Source organism: Platichthys flesus, chromosome 13 (assembly GCF_949316205.1).
Source record: "Platichthys flesus chromosome 13, fPlaFle2.1, whole genome shotgun sequence".
NCBI classification, from domain to species: domain Eukaryota; kingdom Metazoa; phylum Chordata; class Actinopteri; order Pleuronectiformes; family Pleuronectidae; genus Platichthys; species Platichthys flesus.
The window spans coordinates 16,078,830-16,099,490 of NC_084957.1; the positions used below are offsets into that span (position 1 = coordinate 16,078,830).

At 42.6% G+C, this 20,661-nt stretch overlaps 1 protein-coding gene across 2 annotated transcripts in view; it reads left to right on the forward strand.

Moving 5' to 3' along the window:
* The first annotated feature begins 6,437 nt into the window (after window positions 1-6,437).
* LOC133967613 (phospholipid-transporting ATPase IH-like) overlaps window positions 6,438-20,661 on the forward strand; it is a 35,028-nt gene continuing 20,804 nt past the window's right edge. For both annotated transcript variants that reach the window (XM_062403182.1, XM_062403183.1), the window contains exons 1-5: window positions 6,438-6,916; window positions 16,818-16,940; window positions 17,181-17,270; window positions 18,890-18,970; window positions 19,638-19,745. In XM_062403182.1, the coding sequence (XP_062259166.1) occupies window positions 6,878-6,916; window positions 16,818-16,940; window positions 17,181-17,270; window positions 18,890-18,970; window positions 19,638-19,745 (441 nt within the window). In that variant the 5' untranslated portion in view covers window positions 6,438-6,877. The remainder of the gene's footprint in view (window positions 6,917-16,817; window positions 16,941-17,180; window positions 17,271-18,889; window positions 18,971-19,637; window positions 19,746-20,661) is intronic.

Genomic DNA, 20,661 nt, shown 5'->3' on the forward strand with positions numbered 1-20,661 from the left:
TCTAAGGGCTGTATGATTAAATGCATATTTCCGAATGAGAGGAGTTTCTGAGGTCTTTCCCCGGCTGGGCCCCCGGTGGTCTGGTCTGCAGAATCCGATGTGAGAACACAAACAGGAGATCCTCCACAGGATTCACTGTGAGCGAGTGGGGGGGTTGATGACGTCTCTAGAGAGTCTTGGGGATAAGAGCCGACGCCATTGTCGTTGTGCTGTAAAAATACCAAAACATGTGATCTCTGCAGCAGAATTATTACATTACCCTGCTGCTGCCTGCCGCTCCATCCCTCACCTGAATCTTCCAGAGGATTCGTTGTTGTTGTTTGTTGTTGTCAACATGCTGCGTTGTTCATGCGTGAAAAGAAAACTGCAGAGAAAGTCCAGACCCAATTCTCTCAGACATCCTCTTGGGGTCATTTCGGGAAAAACAACTATACAAATGCCTGGCCTGAAATCCCATCAAATATTTGTTCTTCTGTTCTGCGTGAAGGAAAAACAGAGGTCCACTTGAGGCAAGCTTTACATGTGCAGCGGTTTTTCAGTCTTTCTCTCTGCAGCAGGTCCACACACACAAACGTACACTTTGGGGCTAGAAATGTGCACAAACGCTCACCACACCACAGGGTATCACATTTTCCCGACTGGTCTCAGTGGTCTAACCACGGCACACATCCGTCTGCTCGGCATTAGCGTGATAGATTGTACTTTTCAAGCTGCCATTAGCACTGAAGCAGTATGCTGAGCAAGGCTTGTGTATGCTAATTGCCCTCTCACACCTGCAGTTTCCAATTACCCCTGAGGAATGGCGCCAAATCTCTGTTTGCAGACGCCACCAATAATATGAGTAATGGCAAAATTACACGAGTCCTTTTGTAGGGAAATTGGAAAAAAAGGGGGAAAAATGAAGAAATCATTCAAGAGGCGTGTTGAAGAAGAGGAGAGACGGAAAAACAGAGGTGAAGGCAGGAATAGAAAAGAGTGTGAGGGAGAGGGCGATGCAGGGGTTCCTTGGACTGTTTCTCCTTCTGTGTGTTGATTTGAAGAACATTCCCAAAGGTCAAACTCAGATCACTCAATTATGACGTTTGATGGTTTGATCAGAATCCAGAGCAGAGAGATGAACCAGAAAAACCTGGAAGCAATAACATCGGCTTCTTCTTGGTGAAGGTGAGGGGTAAGGGTTTGGTTATAGGATTCCATGCACTGAGTCATAACGGGATAGCTGCCAAACAGACACACGTGTTTGTGTGTGTGAGTGCATGTGTGTGTGTGTGCAGGCCCGTTTAGGACCTTTTCCAGCAATAACACTGACCTTGTCAGGACCATTAGACCTTAGGGGGACCAAAGCCTGGTCCTAATGAGGCCAAACTTTATTTCCTAAGTAATAATAGTGATAGTAATAATCCTGATGAACTTTATTACTTCATTGATTAAAAAAAAACATCAGAGGCAACAAGAAAAATTATACAAAAGCCTTCTAAATTTAAAGACTTTAATATTAAAAATGAAATGTAATGTAATTAAACAAAATAATAAAAAACAAGGAAAACTAATGAAATAATAAAGGAGCCTTTAAAATGAATGGCAAATGAAAAGGATAAAAGAAACAGTCAAGTAAAAGCCATCTTGTGAGTTGAATTGCTTGGTTAGGTTCAGGTTAGGGGAGAGACGTGACGTGTGTATAGGTTAAGGTGAAGGTTAGGAATGAATTGGTCAAGGTGAAGGCTGAAGGCTCGGGCTAAAGTTTTTATTGGGCTGTGCTCATTGATAAATAAATAAATACAAAGGCCTAAGAAGGAGCGCTGCTCAAACCTGTGTGTGAAGGTGAGGACTTGTTTTAAGGTTAGGTTAAGGTTAAGCTAAGGTTTAGGTTAGGTTAAGGCCTAGGCATGTAGGTTGAGGTCAGAGTACGTCTCCAGGAAATCAATGTAAGTCTGTGTTATGTTCTCTGAAGTCATGGAGACAGGACTTCTGGTGTGTGTGTGTGTGTGTGTGTGTGTCTATGTGTGTGTGTGTGTGTGTGTCTTTGTGTGTGTCTGTGTGTGTGTGTGTGTGTGTGTGTCTGACAGGGGAGTCTCCGGGGGTCTTGGCGGCTGCTGGTCTTGATAACAGGGGCGGAAAAATCAATCACCTCCTCTGACAGCCATGAGAGTGGCCCTGCCCCTTTATACCTCCACTCCTCCCTCCTGTCTTTCTCCATTTTTGTATCCTCCTCTCTCTGTCACTAATGGAAGATGATGTACAGGCAGGAAACCCGAGCACAGATTTGAGCGTGCATGTCATAGCTGATATAAGCATCCACACACACACACACACACACACACACTCTGAGGCAGGAGGCTGCAGGTAAAGCCATGTCAGGATTAGTGAGTCCTGTGAGTTGGTGACAGTGAGGAACACATGTTCAGGTCACTGTCTCTGTGACTGAACTATGTTACTGCTCCAAACACTGTTCTTCTTATTATACTCCCCTCTCTCCCCTCTTTTCTATCCCTCTACATTCACACCCCCTCTCTCCTCCCCTCTTTCTCTCCCTTTGCATCTGCACGTGTGTGTGTGTGTGTGTGTGTCGGCACAAGCTGAATATGTTTAAGGGGTGAGGAGGGGGGCACCAAATCCATGGAGAGGACTTGGCAGTTGCTCTTCTCCCTCCCGCTTCATTGCTTTGGTCCTTCCCAAATCCTATTTCACGGTGCCAAGCATCCGCTCCCTGGGATCTCCACAGCTCCCATCTCCAGACGCAGGTTTAAGCCCCTCTCCTGGCACCGAGACTGGGCACGGAGAGAGAAAGCATGTGACGCACATAAGCACCGCCAGAGACACAAACACACCTATTATGTGTGCTCAGAGAGGGACGGGCCTGCAGCGTGTTGCACTGCTCACACACACAATCCTAGTGTCGCAAGCCATGTTCCTTCCGTGTTGCGCTCACCTCTGACAGGAGTCGGGAGGTCACGCATGAGCCCTGTGAGCTGCTTCTGAAAACACACTCAGGAAGTCGTCCAGTCAAGCAACAACAAGTCTGTCTAGTTTGTACCATGAAGCAGCAGACTCTGATTGGGTCGCATGAATGAATAAACTGCAGACAAAAGATCATAGGCCTAATTGTCACTTAATTAATTTGTTCTGCCATTACACAGGGTAAACTTGTGCTTTAATGGTCCTCCAATTACCACTAATCAAAGCAATTCATTAGCTGCTAAATTACCTGAATCTGCACCAGCAGAGCACCGTGACCCATGGGTACATATGAGCTGCCGCAGGGAGACAGCTCGTGTGATTTTGCGTATTGACCACTAGATGTCACCAAATACCTGATAGTAGAGTACAACATGTTTAACCCACAGATTCTGTTGCACATGACCACTCTAAAGTATAAAATCCTGATTTTAATGAAAATATACTTTTAAACAAACAATTTGTATTACAATTGTAATCAAGACATTTCTCCAAAAGTGTTGTGAATGTCAGAGAGTTGAGACATTTTTCAACATTGAAGTATTATTATGTTATTGTTGTTGTTGTTATTGTTATTTCCAAATCAATGAATTGAATATACATTAATTACATTTCCACATCAGACATTACAAACAGTAGAGACTTGATTTGATTTTCTAAACATCGTTAAAAGAGCTGTTCAGACACAATAAGGGTTTATTCCAAATAAACATGGTTGTTGCACACAAACCGTATCCTGTGCCACACATTCTCCTTTTGGATTCATATTGATACAGCGTTATGGATCCCGTGTTTTAACTGATTTAGCCACTCATATCGCAACAAGTGGTGAAGTTATTCTAAAACACATCAAAATGCTTATGACTGAAAAATACATGACCAGAAAGTTTTCAGGTTAAATACAAATAATCTCACTGGCGGGCTGAACTTATGGCCTCTTTTTGCTGTGTTCAAATATTTAAATAAATAAAAGTCTTTACACTACATACTATCCAAATGACTTTCTGTTTACTTGAGATTGATACAGCTTGTTTAAACAGTTTCATAATATCTCACATGACCTTGGAGTACTTTTCATTTCTAGTCTCGTTCTACTATCTTGCCCAAGGACACCTCAGCATGCAGACTGGAGGTGCTGGGGATTGAACCCCCGATCTTCTGGACCACCTGTTCCATCTCCTGAGCCACAGCAGCCCACAAAAATAGACAGATATTTAAAGAATACTATCGTATAAACTATCGTAAAACACGGTTGATGTGTTCTGATAGTGTAACATTAGATCTTTGAGTGTAGAATGAACATGCCTCACATTTATTTCATCTGTCTTATCACGTTTATATTTATAAAGTAATGTGACAGGGCTTGATTGCTTTAATAACTCAACCATTATTATCTATTGGGATAAGTTAGAGGCTGGTCCACATGTGGCTCACACACAGTCTATGCACAGCACCCCCCCCCCCCCCCCATGAACAATGACCCGGTTCCGCCACTTGGATGAAACAGTATTAATGAGTCAGTCGACTGTTTGATAACCAGCAGCAGCAGCAGCAGTGGAAACAACAACTAATGCTGCTGTTACGTTCACATCTGCTTAAACTATCTAAGATGCTTTAACGTCCGTGTGTTCTTCTGTTGGACAAGCAGGTAAACAGAGGATACCACTTGTCCCCATAACACGACCAGGACATCAAACACAGCATGTGTGTCGTTTGTCACAGCCCATAAACAAAGAGCATGTTGTAACGTGTCCACTGAGGCGGACTCATCATTAGACACTCAGTGCCCCGGGGGTCTTAAGGGAGGTAAACAGCGGGATGGGGCATTGCTGGGTCAGAGCTGAGAGTGCTGGATGCCCATGCATTATTAATAGTGTCTGTGCTAATTGAAAGTCGTAAGTCCGCAAATGAAATGTCTGGGGCAGACGTCACGCCCCGCCGCCTGCTGCCACAGGACCCCCCCCCCCCCCCCCCCCCCCCCCCCGCTCCCTTACATGGACACCTGGCTAAACTTAGAATTTCTCTCGGTGATGAATGCAGTTGGATTTTGTGATACGGTTCTGTCTGTTACACTGTGTGACAGCAACAAAGGAAAGTTTGCTGTTGAGCACAGTTATTATTACTTTGTGTATTTCCACGTTTATCCTGAAGAGGTTAGAGCTCCCAACACTTAAGCTGTTTATTATTATTTTTCATCTACATATTTTTTATAGGAAAGCATATGAATGCCTGATTGTAACTGGTTTTAAAAGATGTTGTCTGTTCTTAATGTTGAATTTTATGATATATGTTTGATTAGTGTTTTGTCTTGTTTATTTCTGTGTTGTTTTATTCCCACGTATTTTGTAATACATATACATAAATATCTGAATGTTATGCTATACAAATATATAATATAATATAATGTCAACATGTTACCTGGAGGACTGCATCTTTGCCTTTAGCACAAAAGAAATCCGTAACTGGAAAAATCCAGTATGGAAAAGACTGTATCAAGGGGTTTAATTAATGTTCAGAAAACTTAATGATAAATTAGAGATTACATTAGACTGGTTAGACTCCAGAAAGTGACAGAGGTGACCCATCAAAACTATGATTAATACTTACAACTGCATACTTCATGAACAAACACCTTAAATCGTTTTTTTTGTTGTTGTTGAAACTATATCATTTGTAGCTTGTTAGAAATCAGGAGACCCAGAAAAGCCATATGGGACAAATGGGATTTTCATAACCTGCCACCAAAACCTTTTTTATACTTGTAGGATATATTAACCACGAATAAAGCCATTAGTTACCAGGAAGTAGAGGGTAACATGGAACATTACCAAAGAGCTTGGTATGTAGTGCATGTGAGACATCTCTGTCTAATTATACTCGGGTTAAATATACAGTCGGTGAAGTAACTTACATCAAACAGTGAAACCAACAATACAGAGGTCACAGAGTGAAGAACGTACGTTAAGATCAGGTATTTAGACGCAATGACATAATTGCACTTGTTTATTCTACATTTTTATATGAAAAATTACTGCAATGTTTTTCCCAAGACTTTCCAGTAAACTTTCTGTCAATGGATTTCCTGAGGATTTCATTTTTGACTTTGCTAGTCGGCAAATTTGACTATTTTGACTCGGCTAAATTGTTTATGATGTATTTACATGAATTATTAAAACAAAGGTTGATAAAAAATGTATAACAATCACAGTTAAATATGATTAAATTATTAATCCCATTTCATGATTAAATGGAGTTGCTTTAAAACCCTGTTTAAGGATCTGAACAGTTCTTCCAGTTCTAATTCAAACTACTTCCTCACTGGTCGATGTTCCTATGAGCCTGTTGTGGTGATAATAGTTGTTGTTACTTTTTAACACTTTATGTTTCTGTGTGTTTCTCTCTACATGTGAACTGTGCTCACTTCTCATAGTGACGGATGAATCCAGGGGCTCAGTGCGCATGCGCCGCGTGGTCATCTGACGGCTGAGGACCGAAGACACCGAGGAGCCACCGCAGCTACACGGGACCGCAGGCACCTCTCTCCCGCAGGAATAAAGCACTCTCACCCGGCGCCGAGCCACCGCAGCAGAAGGACCCGGAGCTGTTTTTTTTTTTCCTCGCATGCACCGCGGTTTCCCCTGAAATGTAGCCAGCAGCGGCGGCGGGAGCGCGGGGGTCGTTGTGTTCGCTCGGTCGCCGCACGCATGGCTCTTCGCAGGGATGCCATGAAACCAAGCCGCCTGGAACACCGCTGCTCCCCGCTATCACAGACGCGGCGGCCGCGGTGCTGGAGGTGGTGATGGTGAGCGATGGATGCTGCTGGAGAGAGACACCGTAGGTAGCATCAACCAAGAGCCGAGCACAGCTCAACAGTCCCCGCTAACAGAGCTTTGGTCCCCGCCGGAGCGGAGCTGTGAGAAGGATGGATTTCACTCTGCTCCGGAATATCATCCGCAGATTCGTAAGGCCCCCCCATCACACACACACACACGCACACACACGCATACACACACACACACACACACACACACACACACACACACACAACAGACACATACATACACACATTGATTCGTATTGATTTTCCAGATATTAACTATAAACTCAACCTTAGTTACTACTTGACAAAATTGATCTTAAACCTTACTCTAACCTGAACCATGACGTAAACATAATCTTACTCTAAACCCGACCTAAGACTAAAACTTAACCTTACCCTGACTTCAACCTTAACCTAAATCTTACTCTAAACCTAACTTAAACCAAAACTTAACCCAAACCTAAACCTGATCTTTAAGCAGGTTGTCGCTTTCAAATGTAATGATTTTAGTTATAGTCACTCGCTTTTTGTCCCCATTAGGAAGACAAGTCCTCATAATGATGTATGTCCTCACAACTTGTGTAATACATGGACCACACACAACCTTATCCCCAACCTTAACCACGACCGATTCATGTCCAGCCCTCCTGCGTGTGAAGAAATATAGAATATACGTGTCATGTTAACTTGTGTGCATGTTGCACATTGGAGTGCACGCTGTCTGCATCGCGAGTCAGAGTCTTTAAGCGTGGTCGTGCAGTGTCGTTAAACTCAGCTCATCTGCAGCCATAAACATTTCACCTGAGCCGCTTTGGCTCTGGCAGGTTTATGCACTGTGGGCTTTACACTGTGCGTTTTATCCCTATGTGGAGCTGAATGTGGGGGAATGTGCTAGTGGCTGCAGTGACGGCTGGTGACTGTGTAGAATTGGAATGAACTTGGCTGGCCCACTTTTAACTTTGTTTTCAGTGAGCCACAACATGCATGCATACTAAACCTGGTCCTGGTCGCTCGGGTCTGCAGAGGAAATAAATCCCAGTCAGGACTCAGGCGCTGACTCCAGAGGCCTTGCAGAGGCTCTTTCGGCAGCAGGAAGGTGGTGCGGGGTAAACTACAGATGCTCGACTAAATCAAATCCTACAACTAGTTTGTCTCCTAAAAGAAAAATGGTTAGATTCCCTAGATCTGGATTGTTATTTGGCTCTGCACCTAATTGCACACACTAATACATGTCAGTCTAACTTTCCGTAAAGATCCATGAATTATTCTCTGACAAGTCAACAAAAATGTCCTATTTCACAATGTCAGAGAAAGCGATCCACACCAAAGTGAAATGGAATCTTCCCTGATCCACATCTTTCCACCAAGTTTTGTGGTTATCCGTCAAGTGGTGATTGTGTGATCCAGTTCAGTTCTTTTACGCCAAAATTATACATTTTACACCAAAATTGTCTTGTTTCCATCCTTGTTGAACGGAGACGATAAAAACCTGATGTGAGAGGGTGTTGATGTTTTTTTTTGACAAGTGGAAAAGGGACTTAACATAGGCCAGTGTTGAGTAATCCAACATGGCCTCATCTTCATCAATCTCGTCTTTGAGCAGGAATTATTCACATCATAACAGAGCGGATGGCGGCGAGCCTTAACCCTATTACTGGTCGGTCTGATTTAATGAGGCCGGCATCATCAGCAGCCTCTGATTCTCTGCCAGGACAGGAGGCAGCTGGTTGGTTGGGTGTGCATGTGTGTGTGTGTGGGGGGGTTGTTAAGAAGGAACCAGCTCTGGCAGGCCTGGTGCTGCTCATCAAACTGGGCACCTCTGGAGTATTGACACATCTGTTCTATACTGTACCGTCTGCGACCTTTTCACCTGACCTCCCAACATGGCTCAGGTGCTGTGAAGATAACTATGTGCGTGTTGCTGCATGCTTTTGTTTGCCTGGTTCCTCAAGCTTGTACAAATGAGTGTGTGTGTGTGTGTGTGTTTGTCTGTGTGTGTGTGTGTAGCAGGCATGTGACAGTGTGAAGGGAGCTTGACGGATGCTCCAGCCGGACTAATATCAGGGGAAATCAGATCCACCACTGAGGGTGAACAGCAGGAGGATGAGGAGGACGGGGTCAGTGAAGACGCCCCTCGTCTCTCACCCTTTTCCCCTCCGCAGCCTCGCTCTGCAACAGCATGAAGGAGACAAGGAATTAATCATTAATTCAATCAACCGCACATTGATTAAGAATCGGACGCACGCTTGATGTATATCTGGGCCTGTTATTACCGGCGTCTCACCTTCTGTTAACCCTGACACATTCTGAGTTGCTGCTCGCTTAATGAGTCCACGCAGAAGAACAAACATTACATCACGCGCTGTGATTAACATGATAAGCAGATAGCGGCCGAGTCCATTCTTTGGATGGAGAGCGGTAAACTCTCATCAAGGTCAGCGCCTGAACGTAGCCGGCCTCAAATGCTTTCAGAATTTTATCCCCCCCCCAAAAGAAAGACAATGAAGACTTGATAAATCATCTTCAGCCATTAAAGCACGTGTGATTCAGTTCACTTAACTCCACTGGGCAAGTTTATGAGCCTTCACTTCATATCTTCTTCTCTTTATTATCCGCCTGTCATTGATTTGTGGCTCGTCCTTGATGTATTTTGGTTTGAGGGACATTTGTGTTTCTCGACTCTTCTTTGCTTGTTTCTGCTTTGGTTTGTTAACTACACATTAATTTGCAGTTTCTATTCAACACAACCTACCAGACTAAACTAGAAGTGGACGATAAAGTCCTGCACTTAACCTCCATTGACGTGGGACATGTGTCCAACATGTACCTGTAGAAAATAGGAATTAAAACAACTCGATAATTGAACAATGTGATCAACGGGTGCAGTTCTAGGAAGAGCACTAGGTTAAAATAGTGGAGCCTGAATGATTTACCAGTTGGCTGATAACATATCAGTTTTGGTAATTTGATAATATTTCACCCTGGAAAGTCCCACAAGTATAACGAGCTACAAGTATAACGAGCTACGTGAAGGCCTATCGAATGCAAGACTTCAGTTTCAAGGGGTGACTCTAATGATGCCAATAACAACACTAGCAATAGGCCATACACCAATGATAGCAGTCATCACTTCCATACAGGGTTAGTAGCATACAGCTGTTGAAACACATTACATAAGTTGTTTTTTCAAATACAGTGGTCTTGGATCGGTATTCCGTCAATTCTCAAAGTCTAAACTCGAAGGGGTGAAATGGTATATGCTAGTCTAATATGATTATTGGCCAATATATCCGATTCGGAAATGAATTACTCCAGATTATTGGTATCAGTATCATCCCCCAAAAATCCACATCAGTCGGGCTCTATAAAAAGGTTTTGTACACACGTCTGTTCAAACAATAATTAAATTCATTATATAATTAATGAAGTTGCACTGAACAACTGGTGCCTCGACTTTCACTGTGAGGTGTGAACTGTGTCGCCTGATGAACTGTGTTATAACCACAGGCAGTTATTCAAATGTTTCCAGGGCAGCACTTTAATATGATAAGGAAATTATATTTTCTGAAGGCCGCGTGTATGAGCCTGTTTTCTGACTTTACAGTTCAGTAAAGAGTAATACGGTGTCATACGGTGTCATGGTATTTTGCAGTGCTTAAAGTCCAAATGCAGCATTTTATTGTGGTGTAGGCTAAAAAGAACGGCTAAGCACTATTGAAATGTTTGTGTGTGTGTGTGTGCACTCTTGTTCTGGTATGTCAGCAGACACGGGGTCAGGACGTGACAGGAAGAGATTTTATTTATAATGAGATTTATCTGTAAAATGATCTGTGGTTTGAACAGATCCTGCGTGTGTATGTGTGTGTGAGTCTGTGTGTGTGTGTGTGTTTGTGTGACCACTGTCTCCACTTCCTCCTCCTCTGTGCCCTTTCTTCATCTTGTAATAATAACAGCGATGGCGTGATGCCTCAGACAGACACACACCATGAGAACAGCGTGGGGTCATGATCTGGATAAGAGGCATATATGGGTGATGGTCATATTAAAAATGACCTAACACCTTAGAGTTAGGAGAGTGTACGCTCATGTAACAGCCTCTTGTGAAGATGACAACATTTTGATTTATATCTTGGCCTCGTGGCCACTCCGCTGTCGTGTCTTTGGCTTGATTTGCTCTCTAGCCCCCTCTCTCCTCGCCCTCCTTTACATCTTATCTCCGAATGTATAACTGTTATTCTTTCAGGGACCTCTCACGACCTCCGCAGACAAAAGCGAGAGGGCAGCGATGTCTCTCTTTGAGCCGTAAGGGGCCAGGAGTCCAGGAGAGCTGCGGGGCTTTAGAAAGGCTCCTCGCAGCTTTACAGCTCTGCGAGTGCCCTGGCTGGTGTTGAAAGGCAGAGCTCGATCACTGTTTACCACACTACTCACCGCTACAAACGGTTAAGGGCAAGCTATTCCTGTCCCCTGCCCCCCTTGGAGATGGGGCCCTGGCGGAGAGACAGCGGCTGTAGGTGACAAATATACGCAGGATTTGAGTTTTGGCCGAGCTTTGCCCGCCAGCCTGCATGCAAATCTGAGAAAACAGCCGTGCATCGGTTGTGATGCTTCGGGATTCAAGATTTTTTTAGGTCCCACAGCCGGCCCTGAAGACAGAGGTTTTATTAGACAACACCGTTTTAGCGTCATCTTAGTATGTTGTTGATGAGAAAGACGTTTATTTAGCATGCAGATTACAGTGGTGGGAGAGAAAGGAGACAGCAGAGGAGAAGTAGCACAGCTGGATTAGAGACTTATGTAACAGTTGGATCACAGCGAGTCAAGTGGATGAGGAAGCTGGGGCAACAACAAGATACAATTTTTGTCATTTTTTAAAGTAATCTCACATTTATCCTTTCGATTTTGTTGCAGACAGAGTTACTAGTGTCAAACAACTTCTGTCGACGCGAGTGTACTGGTGCCGTATTGGTTTTAATCCCCTTGATACATCCACAACTGAAAATGCACATCACGTGACCACTTCCATGTCTGAGGAGGACAGCTGTTAGCAAAGACAACACTTGCAATTTATTATCCATGTTGTGTTCTCCACTGGTAGCAGAGGCCAGTTCCGTCCTGACCGAAAAGACCCAGTCGTCTCCACTTTTGTCCAACACATTAAAACACTGCCCTGGGGGTTTTCAAACTAAAACACGGGCACCAACATTCCCAAACTTCTCCGTTTCAGTGGCTCTAAAACTCCATAGAAGTGTGGATCTTTGTGTCTGTAGCAGAGTTGATGATGTAATGTTGGTGTAGTCCGAGATTGTGTGTATGTACAAAAGCGCTGGTACATTTGTGTGTTACGTCTCCACCTGTGCTGCACTATCCCCCAAAATAATATCCTCTTATAAATAATTATAGCAGCTAATGGTGCTCACTGTCTCTGTGAGCTATGATCCCTCGCTGTATTTCATTAGTCACTTCCTCTCTGCTGCTTTTGATGTTTCATTTTCCACTTTGTTCCAAAAAAGGATTTTCCACAGAGAATATGGTCTTAAGAAGTTTCCAGCTGAAGCAAAAATAAAAGCACAGAGAGGATCTAGAGGACGTTGTCTGGGGCAGCACATTTTCCTTAAAGTCTCATAATATCTTGTCAAATCCGGTCTCACAGCATTACATTTGAGAGAACATGTTACCCGAGTGATCTTCACTCTATGTATAGTGCAGCCTCCGCGTGTGAAGCTGTTTCTTTGTGTTTTAAACTCGCAGGTGTAGCGAAGCTGCTGGCATACTGTGTTGCCATGGTGATTAATGGTGAATGAGTAGCAGTGGAGAGCACGTTGAACAGGTAGCCTCCTTCCTTTTAAGCTGATCAAGGTCTCCAGGCTCTTTTTATCTTTTGCTCGACGCTATGACAGACTTCACAGCTTCCGCTAATAACCAATAACCCCTTTTCTTTTTCTATCTCTGTTTCTTGCACAGACTTATAGGTTGACTGAAATTGGCTGATCTGAGCCTTTCATATCAGTATCAGCGTTTATGTTTGCTGATTATAATAAATATCAATATTATAAAATAAACTTTCTAAAAGGATATGCCTTTATATTAACATTTAATGTAAAAACAAAAGTCTCCATATATTCATTCATTCATATATTAATATTGTTATGTTATCAATAGTTATTTACAATAAAGTTGATGGTGTAACTGTAAAATATCAAGCCTCAGTAAGATGTCTTTGTCATAGAATTTGACAACAAAAATGATTTATTTCATTTGTTATTTCATTCTTTTTATGTTGGCTACATCAGCGATATATCAATATTGGAAATGTTTTTAAATGAATTATCATAAAGTCACTTTAGCATCACCAACTGTTACATCATAACATATCATATTTACCTAAACTGACCTTTGTCAGTGTTGTTTTATTTATGTATAAATGAAGAATACTTGTTTTACAGTTTGTACTATTTATACAGTTTGGAATGAACAGAATATGCTAATCTTACCATTGCTATTTAGCTAGTTGTTTAGCCTAATGTTTACTGAGCCTATTTTAGGTATTTGATTATTTGTAATCTGACATCAATATAAACTATCATTTAATTTTGTGTCAGGTCATGTATGTTGAACATTTTTCAGCCAACCTAACTTAGCTTTCAATCTAAGATAGTCTTATATTATTGAGCTAATTTTGTCAGTTAGCCCAGTTAGCGATGTGATAGTAACAGTTACGGGGTGTTAATATTAACTTACAAGTAATATCTATTTGAGAACTACTGTGCTGTTTTATTGTAATCATTTATAAAAAATAGCACTTACATTAGGCTTTGAATATGCTAAGACAACAAGATCCATTTTTTATTTTCTGGGCAAATGATGACAATGTCAAGAAATCTCCATTTTGCAATATAAAAAAAGGGATTGAAAAAAACCCTGTAGTCTTGATCTGTGTTAAAACATAATACTTTTTTTCTTGCCCCGTATTTCATCCTTCTGCTGAATTCCGTGGGATTCTGCTCAGTAGTTTTTGCGAAACGCTGCTCACAAACAAACACATTGAGACAGCGTTGAAACTTGTCCACACACTTTTTTCTGTCCAGCCAACACGAGTAGTTCATTAAGACAATTTGATCTGTGAGTTAACCTTCTCCAGCACTGCACGGTGTAACAGTGGATAGGTGGCGTAGGGCCAAGACATGACCATTTAATCAGGCCAGTTTATGATGCATTCCTTTTATTACACCTCTGTGGTAGAGAGGACCTCCATCACTAAGACAGCATCGAATGAAACTTCAGGGGTCAGAGGTTACTTTCTCCACCATAAAGCCTGCGAAGCTTTGCCCACTGGAAATGTAAGGCAGACGATCAGACCAGGAGAGGGCTAAAAATACCTTGTTGGCTTTTTAAAGCAGGATGCAAAATGTTAAAAATAGCAGCCCTGCATCTGCTCTTTCTTCAGAGTCTAAACATCCACGCTAGAAGAACACACCCCTGTACAGTATGAAGCAAACGCAGCAGGAGAAGTCGCTATGGTGGGAGGTTTGCTGTTGCCGTTGTTTAGGATTGTTGTCAGACCAGCCTGTGAGTGAGGAGGCGGTTTCAGTGTTGTTAACAAAGACAAAGCCTCCAACCAACCAGCCGGGCACTCTGTCTGATGGAGCGGCGGCATGAAAAGGGAACAGTGGGGCCGGGGTTGATACAGATCAGGGAGGATTAATGATCAGATAACCACAAACCACAATGCAATCTCTCTGTGTCCCTTTCCACCGCTCCGCCACAGTCACACTGTCAGGGTGTGACACTCGCTGGGGCAGAACGGCCCAGATAGAGAGATATGATGGGAAGAATGAGGAATCAGGGAAATGCGAATCTTGGAAGGAGAAAATTAGGATTAAGGAAGTAGAATAAAGTGGTTGGTTAAGTCGGTATTTTAATATTGGTTTGACTGAGAGACACCTTTGGTGCCGATGATCAAACTCCTTCCTGTTTCCTTCCTCTCCTTTTCCAAGCCGTCAGATAAATTCAACACGAGCGACATTCTTGTTTTGACTTTCTACTGATTTGAGACCAGTGAACATGTCACTTCATATCCCTAGGACAGATTGTATGTATGTGTTTTTGATTTGTTTGCTTTGATCATTTACATTCTCTGCTCTCTTTTCCATCAACATGTGCTCGTTCTCTTTCATTTATCCTCCTCCAATCTGCTTCTCTTTCCCCCTCTCTCTCTCTCTTTCCTTTCATTTCACTGCATCATCACTCTGGGTCATGTCTCCCCCCCCCCCTTAATGTTTTGGAGTCGGCTGACACTGTTAGCTCGCTGCCTATTTTTATCCCCCTCCTAAGCGCCTGTTGATAGCAGTGGTTAAGTCTGAATGTGTGACTCTTGAGTTTTTCTCTGCTGCAGTTATCTCTGGTTTTATTGCAGCTGTATCACACTATGAAAAGTTACATCGGCCTTCATTTAATTTCTTGTGTCCCAACGTACACTTATTAAAATCTATGGATTTGAATCTTCAAGGTTACGGAGAAGACATGTAACAGGATCAAACTGTTAAATTTACATCACGCAGACTCAGAAAAGTGTTGGACATCTGCCAAAGTGTTTGAGGACTTTTAAAGCAGTGAAGCGCTGAATCCACCGAGGTGCTTGTTCCCAAACTTTTCTGCTAATGGTCAACACTTCTCCTCTGAGCTGTGTCAGGCTGTAGCTGCAGTACCAAGAGTTACACTCACTCAGGTCGAAGCATTACGAGCCAGATGGAAACATACAGCTGAATGGTGTCTCGACTCTTGTTTTTTATTTTTTCTCTTCCCATGATAGCATTTTTTAACAGAGACACCTTGGAAAAAATATGAGCTGAATAAAACTCCCAGAATGCACTGTGCTAGTCCCCGGGGAGCTACTTAGATGTAATATAGATGAGCGAAGAACTGAAATTGGGGGGTGGGGGGGGGGGGGGGTGTTCATGCACATGATGTATTTATCCTATTGTGTTTTCAAACGTGTGCAGAGGAAAAATAAATGTTAAAGGATGGAGCCGCTGGGTGCAGAGATGTCCTGCTGGAGGACCTGAAAAGATAAAATGACAGATAAACACTTGCGTTACAGAGAGCTGATCCCACCTACACACCAACTCAACAAACACACAAACTCAACAAACACACCAACTCAACATACACACTCATCTCTCAGTTGGACCTCGGTCTGTGGGCTTGTTTGTGAAAAGAAGTTTTTGAAGTGGTGTGACATAGTGTTCTGTTTGTGTGTTTGATCCAGGACAGTCAGCCCGTGTCTTTCTCAGTTGATCAATACTTAACGGACCAGAAATAGTAACATTTTATTTATATTTGTTACATTTATTGTATTAATGAAGAACTCCAATAGTTGTTTAGTAGGAATGCAGTGATACACCTTCAGTACTGATTCCCAAACCATACTGATCGTACAGTACTGATGAGGATACAAGGTATTGATCTGATCTTTTTCACACATTTAAAGTCAATGTATTGCATTCTCATTGGAATCATTTTATATTTAAAGTAACACCAAGCTGGCATCATTAACTAATTCATTGGAGTTTAATATTTATTGTTGTGAATCAGTCACATCATTGCCCATATTTGATCAGCTTTGAAAAGGTCAGTGTTGATCCCAAGATCCGGTTAAAATGAATCAGTTCATCTGTCTCTGTGTGTGTGTGTGTGTGTGTGTGTGTGTGTGTGTGTGTGTGTGTGTGTGTGTGTGTGTGTGTGTGTGTGTGTGTGTGTGTGTGTGTGTGTGTGTGTGTGTGTGTGTGTGTGTGTGTGTGTGTGTGTGTGTGTGTGTGTGTGTGTGTGTGTGTGTGTGTGTGTGTCTGTGTGTCTGTGTGTCTTCAAATTTATGATAAATAATAATTACTATTTGAATTAGTTTTATGATAATATAAGACAGATAATAGTAAGTAGGTCATGAATTGTAAGTGAACTCAGTTGGACAGTGTGAGTACAACCCATTCTCCTCCTCTCTACCTGTATTTCTGTTTATATATCTATATGTCATCTCTGTCTCTATCAGTGTGTGGGGGAGGAGGACTGGCCAGACAGCCGGACAGTGTACATCGGACATAAAGAACCCCCTCCGGGAGCTGAGGCCTACATCCCTCAGCGTTACCCCGACAACCGCATTGTCTCCTCCAAGGTGAGTCAGTGCCTGTAACGCCGTTCATCATCATGTCATCCCTTTGTCTCACACTCAGACAACCATGTAATCCCTATTGTGAACACGTTTTTTAAAGCATGACACACTTCGCTTCCACGTGGTTGGCGAGTCGTGCATCACCATTTGTCTTGCCAGAAGGATTGTTCGGATGTGCCATCGTTTCCTCGCTCTGTGTTTTTATGTGTGTGATGGTAATTCAGCTGTCGCTCTGACCCACAGTACACCTTCTGGAACTTCGTTCCCAAGAACCTCTTTGAGCAGTTCAGAAGAATCGCTAACTTCTACTTCTTGGTCATATTTCTGGTCCAGGTGAGATTTTCATTAAAGAAATGAGCTGTGGTTGTTTCCACCTGTTTGATCTGCAAAGACTGAGGCGCCACAGAAACCCTCTCTTAGCTCTTGTTTGTCAAATGAAAAACAGAAAACACAACCAATTCACAGATACACTGCTTTGTCTAATGTCTGCACTTACAATGCTGGTAAGGTTATTTTGCAGAATTCAGTTTTTTGATTGTCTGTTAAATATACGAAATAATACTTGGAGTGCACATATATTTAAGTGGCAGGAACAATTTTATTTTCAAATATTTTTGTGTTTAAGTTCATACATTGATGAATAAATGTCTAGCGTCCAGTGGGGTGCCTACATAACTCACCTGGTTAATCGGCTGCCCCATAGACTCACGCATCTTAGGTTAGATAATTCTGTCCAACTGATTAAGACCCTAGTGCCCAAAATATCTTTAAAACTAGTCTAGTAAAGACATATTTGTCAATTTTTTAAATTTTCATTATTACACTATCAACAACAATTATCGGCCTACTCTAGAAAGCAACTGTTAAAAAAAATCTAGAGCACTAGTTGGACAAAAACAGATTTCATGAGTTAATTTAGTGATGTAATATTTTTCATGCCCACATAAAACTGGCCCTTAATTATAGTCCATGGCATGCACTGCTTAATTTGTCATAGGTACAGTAGGTAACCATATACTGTAGAAATTCTTTCAGTGATGATTTTCAAAAACAATACTGAGGCAAGGTATAAAGTCTTCAAGGTCTAAGTTGACTTGAAAGCAGCAGATCATTTGGTTAAATTAACTGTGTACATCCATGTCTCCACCAGAATGAATGGCAGTTCTTCACATAATTTCAGAGCGCACAAACTTTTCTTATATTAACTCTCAGACATTTTTTCACTTTCACTGATATTGTCATTTTGAGTCATTTCTTAATCCTCTTAACCTTAAATGAACTCAGGATTGGTTGAAGACCCTGTCATCAGATTTCCTGATTTCACAATAAAAGCAATTATCGAAGATTTACAGTGAAATCCTCTGTCCTGAGTTTTAAGGTTATGTGATCATGAAAAAAAATTGTGTTTGTTAACATGTGTTATCCTGAAATATTGAGTGCCTCAACGTCTTTCTATCTAATTCTTAATCAAAGAGAAACAGCTTTTTCTTTTAAACACAATATCGAACCAAATTTGGAATGATCATACAAAGAGGGCGACTTTATTGAGGAGGAGACAACAATTTACTTGAATGCAGCGTAGCCACAGTTTTGGTGTTTCATCAGTAGCATGTGAAATACTGCACCCTCTCAACGGGACAAACTGGGCAACGTGCACAGCAGCAATGTTGGCATGCCTCCTCTTTTTCTTTCTGTCAGTTGTAGAGCTCCCTCTTTGTTGTGTTCTTCTCCTGTATGAGTGCAGATGGAATATATATAAAACAAGATTTGATTACTGGGACACTTCAAGTTTGCAAGATTGATGCTCAAGTCCTTATTACGGAGGCTTTTTTCTCCCTGCTGTACTTCCTTACTCAGCATTGCACACTTGGCATCTCTCCTCTCTGCCTCTCCCTTCTTCCACCCCTACCCCCGCACCGCTCTCTCTCTCTCTCTCTCTCTCCTCTTTGCAGCTTATCATCGACACCCCCACCAGCCCAGTCACCAGTGGCCTGCCCCTCTTCTTTGTTATCACTGTCACCGCCATAAAACAGGTAGGACACACACAAACAGCACATGCATTTCCAGGAAATATTGCCCACAACGATCCCTCTCTCTCTCTTTCTCTCTCTCTCTCTCTCTCTCTCTCTCCTTCCCTCTTTCTCTTTCACACACACCAACTCGCAGCATCGAATACGCACAGCCAATCGGGACGCTCTGTTGTCTGCATACACGCATTCCTCGCTCAGAGAGGGGACACGCCATTGAATATGTCTGGTGATGTGGGAAATATGATAATGAATAGTCTCCTCTGTTAATCACTCCGGCCGAGCTGGAGCTGCATCCTCTCTGCCGTGTGCTGGAGCTGAGAGATGGGATGCTATCAGTGATCGATGAAGCTGTTCAGGCTACGGAGGCCTGAGTTTTACCGGGACATAAATCTAAAACATGACATGTTGCTTAGAAATCCAGGAAAGAGGTCACTAAGCTCTGGGAGCACAAAGCTAATTATTTACAGAGTATGACTTCCACCTCTTCCCTCTTCCCTCTTCCCTCTCTCTCTCTCTCTCTCTCTCTCTCTCTCTCTCTCTCTCTCTATCATGCTACGTTCTGGCCCCGGTTCTCTCTGCACAATAATCCATATTTTCTCTTCCTCTCTTGCCAACAATCACACCGTTATAATCTTGTTCTCTCTTCCCTCTCCTGCTGCATCTCTCTCAGGGCTATGAGGACTGGCTCAGACACAAAGCTGACTGCTCCATAAACGAGTGTCCCGTGGACATGGTGCAGCAGGGGAAGGTGGTGAGGACGCAGAGTCACAAGCTACGGGTAAGAATGGCCTCATTAGAGCAGCGCAGCACCTGAGGCCACAAAGCCGCTGTACTGCTGCGTGGCTCACATTTCTCTATATCTGTCGTGTCTCACCCCGCCGCCTCTTCTCCGCAGTCCCCTCCACCTTTGTTTCCTTCTTCCTCTCAGGCTCACTTTTGCCTTTCCCACCAATTAATATCTCTGAAGCTGTAGTAGAGGGAACAATCGCTGTCCCCTGGCACACCACGCATGAGTTCCCCCCGCGGGAATCAACAGGACCGATGTGTTTTATAGATTCAGGTCTTCCTGTCGTCATCCCCTTACGTCATTCTGATGCAACAGCAGATCACACTTTGGTAGCGTGGCTCAGTCTGATTCCTCGATATGCCCTAAAAACCCTTTAACTTTTATTCTATCATATTTGGTATGTTTTCAGCAATATTATGTAGCATAGATTTTAATTTTACAACGTCAAATTCAACTTGTGTAGCCATGCACAAGGGATTTCGAAAACAATTTGAATCATGAATTCAGTTTTATCATTTCAGATAAAACCACAGTTTAATCTTTATTAAAACAATATGACACAAGTAAAACTCTGTTTTGTTGTCTGGACTGATAACCAATACACAAGTCACTCTTCAGCTGTTGCATTTAAGTCTGGGACTTCAAGCATATTAACACATGTCATGAGTGGTCATTTAAAGTCTACGACCTCATTCAGACGTGGTCTTAACATCAGTCCATGCCAAAGTACAGACACACAAACAAATGCAGTGACTATGAACTCTGGGGAAAACCTCATTTGGTCTTAGCGTACAAAAAGTAACGCTGGTGTTTATTTCCATAGGAGTGACCCGATCACAAGGAGCAATAGTAGACACATTCAGGACACATTTTAATGTCAGGGGTAAACACACAAATCTAGCGCTGT